Here is an 18,159-nt window from a genome sequence, read left to right on the forward strand (position 1 = left end):
GGTTCAAATTCACCTGCTGCTCTCTGGGAGAAAGATAATATCCTTCTGTACAATTTATTGACTGCTTCTGAAACCCCACTGGAAGGTCAGCTACGAGTCAATTCCAACTTGACAGTAAATAACAATAACATTTGGAATATATATATAAAGATAGCAAATTCATTTCTTTACTGGACTCCATCAAGTGACTGCCAAGATCAGCTGCCACTTCTGTATTGTGACTCTTCTCAACTTTCCTCATTGTGACCTGGATCATCCACAAACTAGTAGGGGGTCCCCAAGTCTTGGCATGAGTGCAGTGTGGGCTGGGGCTGGTGGGGGGGCACGGCCCAGGTGGCCCTAGGACCCCCCCACCATGGAAGGCCAGCTTTTGTATGATCCCCTGGGATGCTGCAGTCAACACCAAGACAGTTCCCAGGATGCTGAAGACTTCCTACTCCTGTTGCTGGGTCTCATCATTATTGTCAACACAGGGGTCAACATGGCAACTGTGGTGAGTGAAGGCCAGGCGCAAACTACAGGGGTAAAGATGGCTGAGGGTGGGCACTGGTGGTAGCCTGTGCCTTCACCATAGAAGTGATCGGGGCTGAGGGTGGGGCAGGGGCTGGATGTGGAGGGCCTGGGCGCGGAGGGGCTGGGAGCAGGACAGGGGCTGGGTGTGAAAGGGTTGGCCTTCACTCTCACTTCACCCCACCCCACCAAGCTATGGCATTGGCTCCAGAACACCCTAGCCAAAATGACCTGCTGGATCAATCAGAAAAGTAAGTATGACAATTAGGGAACTCCAGCCACATCTCTAGATACCCAGATCCCAGGGCTCCTGATTCTGACCTCCTGACAACTGCTGTGACCTCCTGGACTCTCGCCTCCCCCAGATGACATCATCCAGTCCTGTCACATCTCCCCCAAAGATCCATGTCAGAGCTCAGCCAGGGACATCCATGTTCGCTGCACCCTGGACCCTGTTGAGGTGAAAATGACCCAGTCCATGTGCTCCTCCTCCTCCTCCTCTTTTACCTTTTCCTCCTCCTCTCATCTCTGTAACCCCAAACGCCACAGTTGGCCTCCCCGCAGGCCTCCCCGCAGGCCTCCCCGCAGGCGCCTCCTCCATGGTTCATACAATCACCAGCAGAGGATGAGGAAACACAGATCATTCCATCGTGGCCGCCCAGCCTTTTGTGACCTACCTCACAGCCCTGGGGTGACATATTTGCCAATGCCCTCCTTGGATCAGGACTCTTTCCCGGACGAGGATCTGTCCTTCCTGCAACCTAAGGACCTACGTGAGCGCTGGGGAGGATTCTGCCCGAGGCCACACCTGCCCTCCAACCTGGGGCTTTGGGGCCGCCAGGGCGGCATCCTGGCCAGCCTGCCGCTTCCCTCCTTCTACATGTCTCCAGAGCTCCGTCGTCTGCCCAAGCGTGTGGAGGCCAAGTCAGAGCTGCGGCTACAGACCTACGGGCCCTGCTTCTCCCAATCCCACGTCTGGAGCAACGTGGAAGCTGAACACCGGACCTCGCCTCTACAGCCTGCCCGTCGTCTCCCTCTGAACCCCTCCTGGGGCCCCGGGGAGCACAGTCCTCAGCCTTCAAGAGGTCACCTGCTACATGAGTCCTGGGAGCAGCGGAGGCATGGGCTGGAGGGTACTGAAGCCCCCCCCGCCCTGGTGCCCCGGTGCTCCATCCGGCCCGAGGTCCAGGCCTGCCGAGATCACTGCTCCCCACAGACCCACCGGCGGGGCCTCACCAGCTACAGTCACAGCCAACCCAATCGAAGCCCCCATCCATCCACAGGACACTTGACTCACAGCTCACGGGATCGCCATGAGGTTCGGCGTCGGGCAGCAGAATGTGCAGAGGCCATGCCCACGCGCCACCCCTTAACCACCTCAGCCTCCCTCACCATACTGGGTGAGGCATCCTGCCAGCGAGGCCCAGCCCCTGCCTCGACCCTGCTCCACCACTGCTCCCAGCCCCTGCCTGTGGTCCAGGTTGTTGACCCTCCACCTCCCATCTTCATCCCACTCAGCCGGAGCCCGGGGGCCAAAGCTAACCAGGTGTATGACAGCCTGGAGCTGAAGCGGCAGGTGCTGGAGAGCCAAGCGCAGACCACCTCCCTGCCACCTTGTGCCTCAGACTCCAGGCCACCTCTGCACAGAAGCCGCACTGGGAAGCTGAGCTGACAAGCAGCCGAGGAAGGGTGGTTGGGCAGTGCATGGAGAGAGAAATAAAGAGAAACAGAATCCAGAAAACACTGTAGTGGTCTCTGGCCAGCGTTCCCTTCCTCGGTGTTGAGGACCTGAAGGCCCCTCCTGGATCCACACCATGCAGTTGCAGACTCCAGACCACTGGTGTCTGGCACTCCCACACCCAGCTAATGCTCCCTGTCTTCAAAGAGGCTGGAGTCTCAGCCCCACACAAGCAGCTGAAGCCAGATTCAGCCTTGGGGGTTCTGGTCTGGGCAAATACTCAGTCTAGGATAGAGAGAAAGCTAGCTGTGAATCCCAGCCGAGCTCACTCCACACAGCTTCAAGGCAACGTCTTGCTATTCAGGAGTGGACAAGAGAGGGTTGGCATCCTTAGCAGAAACCATAGGAAAGACAAGAATGAGTGACCATGGGCCATGAGGGAATGACCAGAGGTAGAGGAAAGGGGCTGTATAGTTGGCTCTGCCTGACAGACTGTTACCAGAGAACTGCAGCCTGGACTTTCCGCTGCTCTTTCACATTGTGACCTCACCACCCACCTTTTGTGACTCAGTCCTTTTCCCCTCCTCCACCAGAGGAGTCTGGCCCCTAGTGAGTTTGGGGGGGCCAGGGGGCCCAGGCAGTCCTGGGACCCCCGGCCATGGATGAGCGGGCCCACTATGGAGCCCAAGTGTGCTCTGGCACCAACCCCCGGAAGTGCCAGGACTTGGGAGACTCAATTCTTCTGCTTCTGGGCAGCTTCATCTTGCTCAACGTGGGGATCAATGTGGTGACGCTGGTCAGGGCAGGGCCTGGGACGCAGGGTGAGGGGACTCTGGAATCTCAGGGGCTGAGGTGGGAGGGCTACTGGGGTATGGCCAAACAGAATTGGATCCCAGATTCTCCCCTCTCCTGCTCCTCTCAGCTCTGGAGACATTTGAAGAGCTCCTTGCGGATTCTTTTCCATCATTTTTTCCCCAAAGGTGAGTGAGTTTAGGCATGTAGAATGTGAATCACCCCCTTCCCCTTTTCTCGGTCCCTTAGCACTCAAGCTTTGTCCCATCCATTTCTCCCTGCAGACAAGCAACCCAGCTCTCTAAGCAGCCATCCTGTGTGTATGCGCTGCTCCATGGACCCCCAAAACCTGTGCTCAAGACTCTCTTCCCACTTTCATCATCACCCCAGCTTCCTGCTTGGGCACTCTGATTACCTTGACTCCTGGATACCAGACACAAATGAGGAGAAGGTTTTGAGGTGCTGCCAGATGCCACTTCAATGTGGATGCACAGGGGCTCCCACAGAAGCGCCACAGAGTCTGTGGAGAGAGGGGATGCTGGGAACTGGAAAGGACAATCAGTCCACAGCTTCGAAGGCCCAAGTCTCCTTTTTCTCCAAGTTGGAGACTTCTTTCCAATTCCTTGCCCCCACGGCCAACTTCAAGGCTCGCAATCAGAAGATGAGCAAGCTGGACAAGGTTTCAGTGTCTCAAGAGAGCAAGATCAATGCCCCACCTCAGCCCTCAGTCCAGTCCCCCATCCAGCCCCAAGCTCAGGATCCTGTGCTTAACTCAGCTCATACCCCAGCCCACACTCAGACCCAACCCCTAACCCAGGACCCTGAGTACACCCCAACCAGGGCCTCTGAATACACCACAGCCCAAGCCCCTGAATACACCCCAGCCCAGGGCACTAAGTACATCCCAGGCCAGAGCCCTGAATATATGCCAACCCAGGCTTCTGAGTCCATTCCAGCCCAGGACACTAAGTATACTCCAACCCAGGCCCCTGAACACAATCCACCTCAGGACACTGGGCAAAGTCAAGCCCAGGAACAGATTCATACCATTAAATACATCTCAGCCCACACCCAGGCCACTGCTCTTGAGCACAAACCAGTCTATGCCCCAGACCATACTGTAGCCCACACCCAGGTCCATACCCAGGTCCAAACCCCTGAGCACCCCTCAACCCATACCCCAGACCCAGTCCAGACCCACTCCCAGATCTACATCCTGGAACACCCCTCAACCCATACCCCAACCCACTCCCAGATTCACACCTCCGAGCGAACTCCAATCCATGTCCACACCCCTGAACACTCTTCAATCCATGCCACAACATATACCCTGGCCTCTGCTCATTTAAGCCATGCCCAAGCTCATTCCTTAGCCCCTGCCTCAACCTCAACCACTTCCCCAACTTCTAAACCACCCAGTACTCCTGCGCCAACCCCTGCCTCATCACTGGCTACTGCTGGTACCCCTGCTGCTGTCCTCACCCCCACTACTACCCGTATCCTAGCCCCTGTCCCCATTAAGCTGGCTGCTTTCAGCCATGACCTAGCCTCTAGACATATATTCTATGATCCCTGCCGTGCAAATCAGAATGTCTTCCATGTACACAGTCCCCAAAACTTCGTACCTTCTGAAAACGCAAAGGACTTAGGTACCCTCTCCAGGTCCCAAGATGGGCCAGGTCTGGTGAGTTCCAGTATATATGAGCAAACATCAAAGCGGCATAGTAGAGATGGTGCCATGCCCCCTGCAGACTCCGTACTGGGCTACTTGGAGTTGGGGAACATAGAATACAAGATTCCAGATGAGAGTAAAGACAAGGCCTTCCAGCCCAAGACTTTCCCTTACTGCAGCTTCCATCCCTGCAGTTCTCAGAGGAAGAACACAGACTCCCAGGCACAAGTCTACCCCGAGTTCGTGGTCTACTCTCAAGACAGTCCTCAATCTTGCTTTCATTCGCCAAGCACTGCTCAGAGTTCACGGAGTGCCCATCCTCCACCATGTATTCTTTCTCTGCCTCTTGTGCCTTCCAGATCCATTGTCTTTCCAGAACCTACCAATCATCAGAAACCCTCAGCATCAGTACAAACCCCTTCTTATCCCCCAAACTCCAAGTCTCAGCACTCCACACCCTGTTCTCAATTTCCCACATCTCCCCAGTTCAATATTTCCCAATCCTTGAACCAACTCCAATCTTTTGAACTTTATAAGAGTGTGGGCCTTAACCAAAGCTCAAGCCTCCAAAGAAGCCCATGTCCTTCAAAAGACTCTAGAGTTCTTAGGAACCCAGGCTTTATTCAAGATCAAGGGCTACACAGGACCTCAGACCTTATCCAAGATGCAGGCCTTCATAGGAACTCAAGCCTTCCTCATGGTGTAGGCCTCCATAACAAATCAGGCATTGCTCAAGATGCAGGCATCAAGAACCCAGGCCTTACCCAAGATCCTGGCTCCCATAAGCACTCAGGTCTCTGGAAGGGCCCAATTCCTTCCCAGGACTTAGATCACCAGGGTCCAGGCATTACTCAAGATTCTGGCCCACAAAAGAACACGATACAAGACGCTGTTGGCTTTGGGACTCCATGTGCCACCCAACCCTCTGGTCTTCCTAAAAGCAGACTACCTACCCAAACTTCGAACTTACAGAGGACTACAGGCTTTATACAAAATTCCAGAGTCTATAAGAATCTAAACGCAACCCAAGAGAGTACAGTGTGCAAAAGTCAAGGCTTCTCCAGAGTCACTGACCACAATGAGGACTCTGGTTTTTCTCAAGATTCTGGAGGCTACGAGTGTCTAGGATCAACCCAAGGACCCAGTCATCAAAAGAGCCCAGGCTTTTCCCACTCCTCTGACTTTTCTAAAGGATCAAACCTTACCCAGGACTCGGGAGACTATAAGAATCGAGATTTTAAGCAAGATTCTGGAGTCCACAGAAGTGTGGGTCTTACTCAAGACTGCAACTTCTACAAGAGTCCAGGTCTTACCCCAGCTACTAAAGTTAAAAACAGACATAGCCTTACTAAAAATGGCAGTGTGTACAGGAGCTCAGAACAAACAAAAGATCCTGGCCTCCACAAGTGTTCAGAAATTCATCAAGTCCCTGGACCCTATAATAGCCCAGCCGATACGCAAGGCTCTGGCCTTCCCAAGATCCCCAGTCTTCCTCAGGAATCTGGTCTCCACAATGACTCCCGCATTAACCAAGACCCTGGCCTGCACAAGAGCCCTGGTCTTGCTCAAGGAACTGACTCTGTCCTAGTCCGAGGTCCTCTTCAGACCCCCAAGTCAATACCATCCCTGAGGAAGTTATTTGCATCTGAAGAGACTCCCCAGAGGAATGACACAGAGCTTCACGTACCCTGGACTTCTGTTCCACTCAATCCAAACTCCGGGTCTTCCAAGGACCAGACAATCTGCAATGATCTGCAGACCTTCTCAGAGGTACCTGTACTCATTGAGCTGAAGCCATGCTCCCGGCAAGTGGGCAGCCATGATGGGGCCTACAGCCCTGTAGATACAGTTTCTTCAGCTTCCCACAACTATCGCCAGATATCTATGCCTCCTAAAATCAACTGGAAGACCCACAGCCCTGGGTCAGGTCCCCGAACAGGGCACGTGGTCTTTGATGCCCGCCAGAGACACACAGGACTGGGCAGGGATAAGTGTGAAGCTCTGTCTCCCAGGCGCCTTCATCAAGATGCACCCAGACACTCAAGGGAGGCCAGGAAATGGGGATATCAGCTTATAATGAAGACCATGGAAAAAGACAAAAAAAAGGTACATCAGGAATAAAGAGTCAAGAGACATGTTCCGTGGTTGGTTGAAATCTATATGAATCTAAACCCAATCCAAGCGCCCTAACACTGGTCACCCACAGGACTTAGGGAGGCCTGGAATTCTCTCTGCCCTTCAACCCCCTCTATAGTGTCATAGCTAAATCCATTATCCTCAAGGCCCTAGAACTTAATATAACAGCCACCAGCCAAATGTGGTTAATTAATCTGAAACTGACAATAGGTAAAACGAGTTTCTGTTCCTCAGTCACATTATCAACATTCCAACAGCCACACATGGCTAGTGTCTACTTACAGGACAGCACCAATTTAGAATATTTTTATTATCACAGAAAATCTCAATGCTTTGGAGCTTAAACTTTCTCATCCTTCCTACCTACCTCCAGCATTTTCAAAACACCCACAATGTTTAGGGGATGTAGTTCTTCACAGAGTAGCTAAGAGTTAATGCTCTTGAGAAAAGGTAAGATGTAGGGATGTCTGATGTCTGATTACCTCAGACCAAGAAAAAGAAACTAGTCTTCGGTTCTCCTGCCCTGATCTCTTGAGTCACAACAACAACAACAAAAACAAACAAACAAACAAAAACCCCACCAAACAAAAAACAACAACAACCAGTTGCCATTGAATTGATTCCGAATGGTGACGGGACCCAAGTGTGTCAGAGTAAAAATGTGCTCTATAGATTTTCAGGGAAGCCATCTTTGAAGTAGATTGCTGGGCTTTTGTTTGAGGCACCCTTGGGTGGGTTTTAACTGCAGACATTTTAGCTTGTAAACAAGTGCTTCAGTCTTTGCATCATTCAGAGACTCTACAGGTCATAATTATATGTATGATAATAGACCTTCCCAATTTGGGGGCTCATGGTACTCCAAGGTACTAATACTTTAGTTGTTGGGAGGGGAAGAACTCCCTTCAAAAGGCCTAGTATCCCTTAAAGCCTGAGATCCTCAAATGGAGCCCTAGATTCTGAGATCTCATTTGGAGGTCTTCTTGTGGCTTAGTGGTAAGGAATTGCACTGTCAACTCAAGGGCATGCAGTTTTAATCTACCAGCTGCTCTGTGGCAGAAAGATGGGCAATCTCCTCCCATGCAATTTGCTGACCCTGAAAACCTGCTGGAGGGTCAACTATGAGCCAGTTCTGACTCAACACCACATAATAACACCAGTGGATAGAATGTAGCACTGGCAAACCCAAGGCAGTGCAAATCCACCAGCTGCTCTGAAGGAGAAAGATGAGCAGTCTCCTCCTGCATGATATACAGCCTCTGCAAACCTACTGGAGGGTCAGCTATGAGTGGGCTCTGCCTCAAAGCCAATGAGTTTGTTGAGTTAAATTTTTGAGGAGATCTCTCCTTAATTGTCAAGCCCACAGACTTTGGCCTACCCATTCTGGAGACAGTCACTGGTCAGGGAGAACACAGATGGTCTTCAGCCAGCAAATCGTTGGAGGCTGATGGCATAGATTACTGAAAGCAATGTTCTGGCCTTGATCTTTCATTGCCTTGCCCCAAGCTCTAGGAGTCTCCTCTGAATTCAATTTTCATTTTCCTTGCCCTCTCTCATGCACATTTGAGTGGGAGTCCTTGATAACTAGTAAGTATCTCTCTCGCCATTCCTGAGTCACTTCTTGTGTTTTTCTGCTTAATGCCACTTCTATCACTGATGGGAGGAGATGCCTACTCACCCAGTCACGGATCCACTTTCTACCACCACGTTGGCTCAGTTCTGTGACACTGAGCAGATTTCCACAACTTTGTGAGGCTGCCGTTTCCTCATTTCTAAAATAAGGAAGTTATACTTACATGGAACGGTCATTTTAGATCTAAGTGACTAGGGCTCTTTTTTTTAAAAAAAAATTATTCTTTTTGTGTGTGTGTACTGTCAAATAAGATCTAACTGGCACAGGAGGAGACCGTCCCTTCTTCCTCAGCAGAGCATCTGGTGGATTTGAACCGTTCACCTCTAAGATTGCAATGCGGCCTTTTGCCGCCAGGCCACCAGAGCCGGCTGTGACTTGGGACACAAGGGTCTCTATTTACCTCTTCAGGCCTTCGATTATTGCTTGCTATTGAGCTTCATACTATTACATCTGTGCCCCAATTCCAACGAATGCCCGTGTAGGGTTGACCTGGGCTTGTAAAGACCCAGCACAGTCTATCTCCATAGAAACTACGACTTCCATCAGGCACTGCTGTGAGAGAAGAGGAAAGGCTACAGAGGCGTGGCTCGGACGTCCGGGTAGCTCGAAAGACAAACTACAACTCCCAGGCAGCTTGAGAATTCAAAAGGCGAAAGGAGTGACTAGATTCTGACTCCGCGTGATCCAATATTGGGGCGTGGCCAGGTGGGCAGGAAGAAGAAGTCACCTGTTGCAACAACTCCGTTTATTCGCTTCCCCACCCTCGCGCCTACCCCCTAGAGAAGCAAACCTTAATTCTCTTCTGAAAAGAGGTAAGAGAAAAGAGGCAAAGGGCAGAGACTGGCTATTTGTCCCTGAGTAGAGAGAAAACAGCTACTTTTCACCTGCTGAGTCAGATGAACCAATCCGCAGAGGAGGGGACCGGCGCGAGAGAAAAGGGCAAAGACGCAGAGGTATTGGTTCCATTTGAAAACTAAATCCAGGGCCCGGACTGGGCCCTTATCTAGTTGTGTAACGTGTCTGTGACATTCGCTTGGCTTCGGGTAGAATAGAGGGTGATTGATTTTTTTTTTCTTTTCACAAAGGAAAGGGTCCAGCCCAAGTCCATAGAGCCACATGAGTTCCATGGTTTGGGGCGTTGCCCCCTGGTGGGGCCCGCCACCTCCCGCCCCAGCCCGACCGCTCACAGACATAGACTTCTGCTCGGGGGCGCAACTTCAGGAACTGACCCAGCTGATCCAGGAGCTAGGAGTGCAGGAGAACTGGAGTAACGGACCTCAGCCAGGCCCAGACCTCCTTCAGGCCAAGGACTTTGTTTTCTCTTTGCTGGGTAAGTGCCCTTTTTTGCCTCCCGGAGCGCACAGCTCTCAGCCACACCATGGCCTCGCCCCGCCTTGGGCCACACCCCCACGAGCCCTTGTCTTTTCCTCAGGTCTGATTCACCGCAGAGACCCCCGCTTTCCTCCTCAGGCAGAACTCTTGCTGCTTCGTGGTGGGATTCGCGAGGGTTCCCTAGATCTAGGGCCGGCTCCCCTGGGTCCCTACACCCGCGGACCGCACTACGACGCCGGCTTCACGCTCTTGGTGCCGGTGTTTTCGTTGGATGGCACGGGGCCGGAGCTGCAACTGGACCAGGACTCAGGTTCCGTGTGGCTCCGCCTCCCAGAGCTATTGCGCGGGAGCGCGGTCCGCGAGGCATGGCTGGACTGCCTGGGACCCCCGGTCTTAGGAGGAAGTGCCTCCACCCACCAAAACCAGAACGAAGGCGATGCCAAAGATCCACCAAGCTCTGCAGATGACCTGCACAGTGACGTCCCTGAGCTCGAGCTGCAGGTGTCTCGGGAAAAACCACCTCCTGACGTTTCAGGGCCCGAGCCGCCTCGGCGTGACGTCACCGATCTTGGTTCTCCCGCACCACTGGAAACACTGCATGGTGACTTTACCAAGCCCGCCGTCCAAAGCCAGGCCTTGAATCCGCCCGAGGCGCAGGAAGAGTGGCCCACATTATGTCCCACCCAAGTGGCAGCCTGGTTCTTTGCGTCGCTGGCCACTGTCGCCGAGGCCCTGATTCCGATCCCTAGTGCCCCGCGGCTAGTGCACGCAGCGCGCCACGCGGGGTTCACCACGGTCCTCCTGGCCACTCCGGGGCCTCCGCGCCATCTCCTGCTTTTCGATTTGATCCCTGTGGTGTCTGTGGCCGGCTGGCCCGAAGGAGCTCGTAGCCACTCCTGGGCGGGCCCGATGGCCCCGGAGCCGGCCTCCTTCTACCTGGTGCCCGGTGGCAGCACCGAGCGACCAGGGTCCTCGGGCTGGCAGCTCTGCTTTGCCCGCCAGGAGCTGGCGCTCAAGGTGCGCGTACCGGAGCCGCTGCTGCAGGCACACGCCGCAGCCCAGGCGCTGCTGCGCCCCCTGGTGGCGGGGACCCGAAGTGCGGCACCCTACCTGCTGCGGACATTGCTCTACTGCGCGTGCGAGCGGCTCCCCGCGCTTTACCTGGCGCGGCCGGAGAACGCAGGGGCCTGTTGCCTCGGGCTGCTGGACGAGCTGGTCCGCGTGCTCGAAGCTGGGGTGCTGCCTCACTATTTTATGAACGACCGGAAACTCCATGCGGGGGACAACGCTGCTGCCCTGCTGGGGGCGCTGGCCCGGCTCCGGGGGGACCCTGCAGGGGCCTTGCGCGCAGCAGTAGAGGAAGCTAAGGCTGCTCGCAAAGGGGGAGGCTTAGCCGGGGTCTGGGGCGGGGCACATTAAAGACAATGCTCCTAACCTCTGGCAAAGTGCAGCTTTTGGGGAGCGGGATGTGGCAGGGACTTTCTGCCCCACTCCTGAAAGGGGGTGGGGGTGGGGCAAACTGTGCTCAAGAGACCTGATTCCAGAAGGCATCGCCAGCGTACACACTCCATCCCCCGCGCGGGTCGTCCCCTTCTAGGCTGACCACTACTCATTTTTGGCCAGCGCGCTTTGTGCTCCCGCACAGCCCGAGGCGACCATCACCCCTCAGTTCTTTTGGCCTTTCCTCAGAGTCAGTACAAAACTCAAAAAGCAGAGAGGGAGGTGATCCGGGTCTAGCCAATTCAGCTCACAGAAAAGTAGAGATAGCCCAGACACCATCTCTCCAATTTCTTCCCCTTTTCCTTATCCAGTTCTGTCCTCATTCTCATCCTGTGCAGTAGAGCCCCGCTTTCCATTCTCAGGGTGTCATCTATCTGAAAACCAATCTTTTCCCGTATCCAAAGTTCTGATCAATGGAATCGCTCCTCCGAAGCTCCGAGACGTACCGCGGGGCTTCGCTTCGGCTGCGGCCCCCGCTCCCCGCCTCCCCGGAACACGGGAGTCCCGCCCGCCGAGTCCCCCGCTTCTTGCCGGCGTCTCCGCCCCCTGCCCCGCCCCCGGGCAGGCTCGGAGGAGGGGAAGCTGCTGCCGCCTCTGCCGCCCCAGCTTCCCACAGCCGCCACCGCTACGCCTGGTCCAACCGCCTGGCCCAGTGCTCCGACTTCACCGAACCGGGGCGCTCTGCAGAGACACCCTCACTCCATTCCAAGGGTCCGGGGCGCCAATCCGGGAGCGGGGGGAAGCTTTGCTTACAGGGCATCGGGAGGGAGAAGCCTGAAGCTGGAGCCTGCGCCGCCCGTCGCCGGATTAACAGGACAAGACAGGTTGAGGGGCGTCGGGGAAGGAAGAGGGGGTGCTATACAGGCGGTCCCAGGGAGGGCAAGGGAGCCTGGTTGCGGGAAGCTCCACTAGTAGGGGGCCTGCTCACATTTGGGGGCTAATGACAACGTGGGTGCATTCCACTAGGGGGGCTGCTTGGATTGGAGGGTATGGGATCTAAACATGACCAGCTTGTCCTCAAGGAGGAAGTATAAGGGGCAACCAGAGGGGGGTTAAAAAACCCCGGACGCTCCTTATTTCGAGATTGTCCCCCAAGCAACCACCTGGTGTATCCGTTAGGAAGGGTGGATTAGGAGGTGACTTAGACAGGAGTGGAGGATGACAAGGTGAGGGAAGGGGCTCAGCAGTTGGAACCTTGGGCCACTAGAAATGGGGGTGACTTGGTGAAAAGATATTCAGTAAAAGGGCCTGGGAACGCCTTTTCACAGAACCTGGAGTCTGGAAATTAAGACAGATTTTTGGGATTTTCGGTGAATAAAGTGGGGGACCCTTTTCATTGAGGGAGTGGCAAATGAATAGGCAACAAGGTTGGGTTCCTCCCTGACATTGGTGCCTACCCAGAGGCGGTGGGGTGCGTGCGCTAAGATCCTCAAGCAAAGGACCCACACCTATTAGGCTAGAAGAGTGGATTTGGTAGGGGTGCTGGGCCCCAAAACAGATATTAGGACATTAGGACTGCATCTCAGGAATGCTGAGGATTTTGGCTTTGGGATAGGAGACAGGGAAGCTGGGACGGGGTAAAGGGCAGTTTTCATTAGGAGGTAAAATTCGAGGTGGGGTAACTGAGAGGCCGGCTGGTTGCTGGGTCCGGGGAAGCGAGCTCAGGGCCCAGGGGCCCAGGGACTGGAGCTGGCGTTTGCGGGGGGACTCTGGGGCTTAGCCTCAGGTCCTGAAGGTGGAGCGGTGAGTCGGAGCCCGGGCAGCAAGAACATGCCCTGGTGAGCGGGTCTCTCTAGGGGAGCCTAGCGCACCCCGGCGCCCGCCGGTTTGGGGGTGTCTCCTCCCGGGGCGCCATGGCGGCGCTGGCCAGTAGCCTGATCCGGCAGAAGAGGGAGGTCCGGGAGCCCGGGAGCAGCCGGCCGGTATCGGCGCAGCGGCGCGTGTGTCCCCGCGGCACCAAATCCCTTTGCCAGAAGCAGCTCCTCATCCTGCTGTCCAAGGTGCGACTGTGCGGGGGGCGGCCCGCTCGGCCGGACCGCGGCCCGGGTGAGTGCGGCTGGGGCGGAGCCCCAAGGCTGGGGAGGGGGGTGTCGCTGTGCCCAGCTGTTTGAAGCCATGGACTCCTAAGAGTGGGATCTGGCCGAGGGGTCTCCCCAGAAGTGGCAGGGGTAACTAGGACGGCAAAGTCCCAGCCTGCCTAACTCTGCCTCAGTTTCTTTTCTCTTCCTCACCATTAACCTCGAGTCTCCTTGCTTTCGAGGGCAAGGGGAAAGCTGGAGGGGTGAAGTCTGGAGCCCCAAGCCTGACAGCTCGTCCCTACCCCCTCCACCAAACACTAGCGTCCCCACCCCCACTGTCCTCCGCCTACGTGCTGGCTCTCGCGATTCTTCTTTCTCGAGCCGGGGGAGCTGGAGGCCCTGGACGCCTGGGTCACCCCGAGGGTTTCTGCGCCTCCGCCGCCCCGCCCCCGCCCCCGCCCCGGTTCTCCCGCTCCTCCACGCTTTGCCTCGGTTCCTCCCGCCCAGGCTCTCCTGGCTCGAGGCCAATCTCCCCAGCTCTCCCCCGGGTGTCCTTGCAGCCACCTCACCAGCCCGCCCCTCTGTGCGCCCTCCTCCAGTGACCTGCGCTCCGAGAAGGGAGCTGGATACCCCGTTACCCCTGAATTACTCCCCGCGAGACTCCGAAAGCGGATCTCACTGGCTCAGAGACCCTCAGCTCCAAGGAACTCAACAGTTTCAGGGCTGGAGACGGGCACCACCTAGATTGGGGGTGGTACCACCTACAAGAGGGGATGGGGGAGTTGGCGGAGAGCACGCGACGGGGAGGAGAGCAAGGAGGGTTCGCGTGTGATCCCCGTCCAGGTAGGACCGGCGGGGAGGCCCTCTGGCCCCGTTCCTGCACGCTCCCAGCGTCCCCGGGGGCATTCCCCCGGCGTCCTCCTCTTGTGGCCCCCGGTCTCCTCATTGGTACGGTCCGCAGCCCACCCTCCGAGTGGGACCCGGCCCCACGTGACTCCGCCTGCCTCTCCACCTCCTCGGTCTCCCTTCCCCCATTTCCTGGGTTCTTCTGTACCGTATGGCCCCCACCCCAAGCGGGTTACCTGGCTGAAGGGCAGAGGCTGAGCCTCTGGGAGAACTGGGCCCTGCGAGCCAGCAGATTGACAGACAGACAGACAGATGGGTCAGTGTCAGACAGGCCGGCTCTGGGCCAGGCTGAGACCAGAGCCAAGCAAGCAGCAGCGCAGCAGCAGGTGCTGAGTCAGCGGCAGGCCCAGCCCCACCCCCTCCTCCAGAGGGAGCCCCTATGTTGTAGTGACCCTCGTTCCCACCCCATCCACGAACACACAGTCCCCTCAGTAACCCCCCCCCAACTCCTTTCTTCTCTGCTTTCTGATACAGCTCCCCCCCTTCCTCATCCTCCCTCCTTCTCCCCTCCCCCTTCGGGTTGAGCCATAGAGTAGGCGGAATTAAGCCATCTCAATACATTGTAATAAACTGAAAGCTCTGGCTTGGAGATATCAGATAGACCCCACACCCTACCTTCCTCCAGAGTCAGAGGTGGAAGAGTGCTAGTTTAGAGGCTAAGAAAACTGAGGGCCCCCCCAGGACCCCTCTTTCTTTCCTCCATCCTCCACTTTCCCCCACCCCCACTGTGATCCGCCAAGCCAAGTGTGAGAATGTTTCTGGGAACAGAGATGTCATTTTCAAAGATGAATGTCTCTTTCCCCAGAGCCTCAGCTCAAAGGCATCGTCACCAAACTGTTCTGCCGCCAGGGTTTCTACCTCCAGGCGAATCCTGATGGGAGCATCCAGGGCACCCCAGAGGACACGAGCTCCTTCAGTGAGAGGGGGACCAGCCACAGGGAGGGATGGGGGAGTAGAGGAAGGAGATGATAGTTCCAGTCCTTCTTCAGGATCAGTGGCTGTCAGTCTGTTTCCCTGATTCACAAGGGAAGAAGTGGAGGTGGGGGGAGGTCAGATGGGGGTTATAAGCCTGAGGTCCTAACATCCGTTCTATCTCCACCCCTAGCCCACTTCAACCTGATCCCTGTGGGGCTCAGAGTGGTCACCATCCAGAGCGCCAAGCTGGGCCACTACATGGCCATGAATGCCGAAGGCCTGCTCTACAGCTCGGTGAGAGGCTGAGCGCCCAGGGTCCTGAGGACTCCAGACCCAGCCTTCCTCCTCTCCAGGCATTCAGCAGCCCAGGACTTCCCCTTCCCCCAGCTTTCACTGACGGCCTGTCATCTCTGGTGACCCAAGAGCACCTCCTTGGCTTCTCCTTTTCCTCCACAGGCAGCACCACAAATGTCCCCCACATCTTTGAGACCCCGACCCTTTGCCCCTCTGGAGCCCCTTCCTTCTCATTCTACCTCTTCCAGACTTCGTTATTATTCATATAATTTAGTTATTTCCCCAGCATCATTCAGGACAGAAGATGGTGAAGAGTGAGGGTAGATTGAAGAGAAGGGTCTATGATTCAGGCCCCCGAAAGTCTAGCTCTTACCTCTCAGAGGTCCATCAGATCCTCCTTATCCTTCCCCTGCTCAATTCCTGCATGGACTCAGAGATCAGACCCCCGTCAGAGTGCATGGATGGCATCCCTGCTTGTTCCTTCCCAGGGCATCTTTCTGCTCAGTGACGTGTCTGTTTGTCTCTCTGTGCTTGTCTGGGTCTTTGTCCCCTCAGCCACATTTCACAGCTGAGTGTCGCTTTAAGGAGTGCGTCTTTGAGAATTACTATGTTTTGTACGCCTCTGCTCTCTACCGCCAGCGCCGTTCTGGCCGGGCCTGGTACCTAGGCCTGGACAAGGAGGGCCGGGTCATGAAGGGAAACCGAGTCAAGAAGACCAAGGCAGCTGCCCACTTTGTACCCAAGCTCCTGGAGGGTGGGTATAGCCTCAAGAAATGGTGGGTCACATGGGAGGGTGTTGACCTTGACCTGCACTCTCACCTGGCATCCATCTGGGCTCCATGTTTCAAGTGGACCATTACAATGACCAGCCAAGTCAGAAAGACTTTGGTCTTGTGGGTCTGGAGGCGTCTTAGTTGAGGATTGGGTTCCCAGAGGGCAAGTATAGGGGGAAAGTGCCCTTTCAGAGTTGTGGGTCTGCCTGGATTCCTCTGTGTCTAACTCTTTCCTCCCTGCTCCTTTTTCTCACCTTCACAGTGGCCATGTACCGGGAGCCTTCTCTCCACAGTGTCCCTGAGACCTCTCCTTCCAGCCCCCCTGCCCCCTGAAGTGTAGCCTCTGGGCTGGAGGCTCCCTGCACTCTCACTGAGCCAGCCGCTGCCATGGCCGCCTCTCAGCCCTGCTCCTGGCCCGCTCTCACCTCTGCCTGTCAATCTCATGCCCTGAGTAGCCAGGTCCTACCAGGTGCTGTTTCCTGGGGGAGCCTAGATGCCAGCTATGACTTCTGAGACCCTCCGATCCATGAACCTAGGAGGAAGGCAGAGAGGGTGTCTGAAAATGACACCTGGCTAATGACTCTTCTTCTATAGTCACATAACCCAAAACCTTTTGCTGGAATGGCAGTGGTTTCCAGAATGGACAGAGCCAGGGAATAAACACTCCCCCATCCAGGCTCTGCCAGTTCTTGGAGCCCAATGCCCCTTCTTCATTGCCACTGAGCCATAGAGTTATAGGTCCATCGGAGCTCAGGATTAGTTTCCGACTTTGCCCACTCCACTTTCTGCCTTGATCTGGACAGGTTCTGGAACATCAGGCACTCTGGCCAGAGGACAAATTCTAGAAAAGCTGGTACCCCAGCCAGGGCCATTTCTGCACCAAGGCTCTGTGCTGGAACACAAGCAGGCTGCCAGATTGTTCGGAATCCATCAGGCTTCTTTCTGTTCTTGACCCAGACAGACCTCTGGTTTCCAGAAGGAAACTGAATTTGAGCTCTGCCCAACTAACCATGGCCTGGCCTGAATCTGGAGCAGTGTCACATCACCACAGGCTCAACCTCCCTATCCCAAAGACACTCAGTGCTGGAGCTTGGTGTTCTAGACCCCTGTGGAGCCATGCTCTCTCCTGATGTCAGCTCTACAACAGAAACCACAACAACCAACCCTTTACTCCAGAATAGAACTGGGGCCTATATAGCCATATTATTGCTCTAGAGTAAGTTCTAGATCAACTCCCACTTTCTTTAGTGACACCCTTTAAGCCTGGGCTCTGGAAAGGATATAGCTGTGATTCAAAAAGAATTAATGTTCAGGATGAATTAAGTATCACTTTTTTTTTCTAGGTAATTTTAAGAAATTTTTTATTCTTCCACATAGAATGCTAACTTTATTTTTAAATACCATTTCTATCTCCTGGGATCCTGGGGACAGAGTCTGGGAAGGGACAGGAGAGTTTTGGGAAAATCTCTAGCTCTAAATAGGGATTCTTGGATGGGGAATGATCCAAAACCATGGCAGAGTGGGCCTGAGTTTTGGGGAAACGTGAACACTTAGCTACCTCAGCTGGAATTCTTTCCAGGTCCCCTTTAAAGCTGAAGTCTTTAGAGTAATGGGTCTGAAATGAAAAGAATAAGTGGGATACAGCCTTGACCTTCAGTGAAGAGACTCCAATTCAGCAATAAGTCCCACTGCTTTCCCCTAAAAGTCAGACCAAGGAAAGCGGAGGGCCTCTCTCTAGACCTCATTAGCCCCAGAGCTTCTAAAGGAATAGTCTTTGCTTCACCTTACAGCTTGCTTACAATCTCAGCTGGGTTTTAGGTACTCAAAAAGGGCCTGGCAAGACTTTTTCTGGAAAACACGGAGAGCTAGGGAGGGCCTGGAACTAACTAGTGGAGTAGGAGGGAGCCTCCAGAATGCCACAGATCAGGGCTGAGAGAGGAAAAGCCCTGAGGGAGGAGCTAGGGCCCCGCAAGCTGGTCACTTTTCCTCAGGCTCTTTCTACT

At 55.0% G+C, this 18,159-nt stretch overlaps 3 protein-coding genes across 3 annotated transcripts; all 3 read left to right on the forward strand.

Annotated features, from left to right (window-relative positions):
- Window positions 1-355: 355 nt before the first annotated feature.
- On the forward strand, window positions 356-2,182 carry LOC102853553 (chromosome unknown open reading frame, human C17orf74). Its single transcript, XM_006899172.1, has 4 exons — window positions 356-493; window positions 704-761; window positions 876-970; window positions 1,235-2,182. Exons 1-4 carry the CDS (start codon window positions 356-358, stop codon window positions 2,180-2,182), a joined length of 1,239 nt encoding a protein of 412 aa, XP_006899234.1.
- A 7,352-nt stretch (window positions 2,183-9,534) lies between these two features.
- On the forward strand, window positions 9,535-11,169 carry TMEM102 (transmembrane protein 102). The gene is made up of 2 exons (XM_006899119.1): window positions 9,535-9,748; window positions 9,851-11,169. The coding sequence occupies exons 1-2, from the start codon at window positions 9,535-9,537 to the stop codon at window positions 11,167-11,169; spliced, it is 1,533 nt and encodes a 510-aa protein (XP_006899181.1).
- A 1,781-nt stretch (window positions 11,170-12,950) lies between these two features.
- FGF11 (fibroblast growth factor 11) lies at window positions 12,951-16,970 on the forward strand. The gene is made up of 5 exons (XM_006899120.1): window positions 12,951-13,296; window positions 14,980-15,090; window positions 15,280-15,383; window positions 15,939-16,137; window positions 16,419-16,970. The coding sequence occupies exons 1-5, from the start codon at window positions 13,104-13,106 to the stop codon at window positions 16,487-16,489; spliced, it is 678 nt and encodes a 225-aa protein (XP_006899182.1). The 5' UTR covers window positions 12,951-13,103; the 3' UTR covers window positions 16,490-16,970.
- Window positions 16,971-18,159: the final 1,189 nt, after the last annotated feature.

Source organism: Elephantulus edwardii, unplaced genomic scaffold (genome assembly GCF_000299155.1).
Source record: "Elephantulus edwardii isolate Elephantulus edwardi_28Jun2011 unplaced genomic scaffold, EleEdw1.0 scaffold00246, whole genome shotgun sequence".
Taxonomy (NCBI): Eukaryota; Metazoa; Chordata; class Mammalia; order Macroscelidea; family Macroscelididae; genus Elephantulus; species Elephantulus edwardii.

What these genes read in the sequence shown, in the direction of transcription:
- FGF11 (XM_006899120.1), top strand. Translation starts at nt 13,104, where the DNA reads ATGGCGGCGCTGGCCAGTAGCCTGATCCGGCAGAAGAGGGAGGTCCGG. An exon ending in TCGGCCGGACCGCGGCCCGG is followed by an intron (nt 13,297 to 14,979) that starts GTGAGTGCGGCT and finishes CTCTTTCCCCAG; the next exon opens with AGCCTCAGCTCAAAGGCATC. An exon ending in AAGGCCTGCTCTACAGCTCG is followed by an intron (nt 15,384 to 15,938) that starts GTGAGAGGCTGA and finishes TTGTCCCCTCAG; the next exon opens with CCACATTTCACAGCTGAGTG.
- LOC102853553 (XM_006899172.1), top strand. Translation starts at nt 356, where the DNA reads ATGGAAGGCCAGCTTTTGTATGATCCCCTGGGATGCTGCAGTCAACAC. An exon ending in GGGTCAACATGGCAACTGTG is followed by an intron (nt 494 to 703) that starts GTGAGTGAAGGC and finishes CACCCCACCAAG; the next exon opens with CTATGGCATTGGCTCCAGAA. An exon ending in CTGCTGGATCAATCAGAAAA is followed by an intron (nt 762 to 875) that starts GTAAGTATGACA and finishes CGCCTCCCCCAG; the next exon opens with ATGACATCATCCAGTCCTGT.
- TMEM102 (XM_006899119.1), top strand. Translation starts at nt 9,535, where the DNA reads ATGAGTTCCATGGTTTGGGGCGTTGCCCCCTGGTGGGGCCCGCCACCT. An exon ending in CTTTGTTTTCTCTTTGCTGG is followed by an intron (nt 9,749 to 9,850) that starts GTAAGTGCCCTT and finishes TCTTTTCCTCAG; the next exon opens with GTCTGATTCACCGCAGAGAC.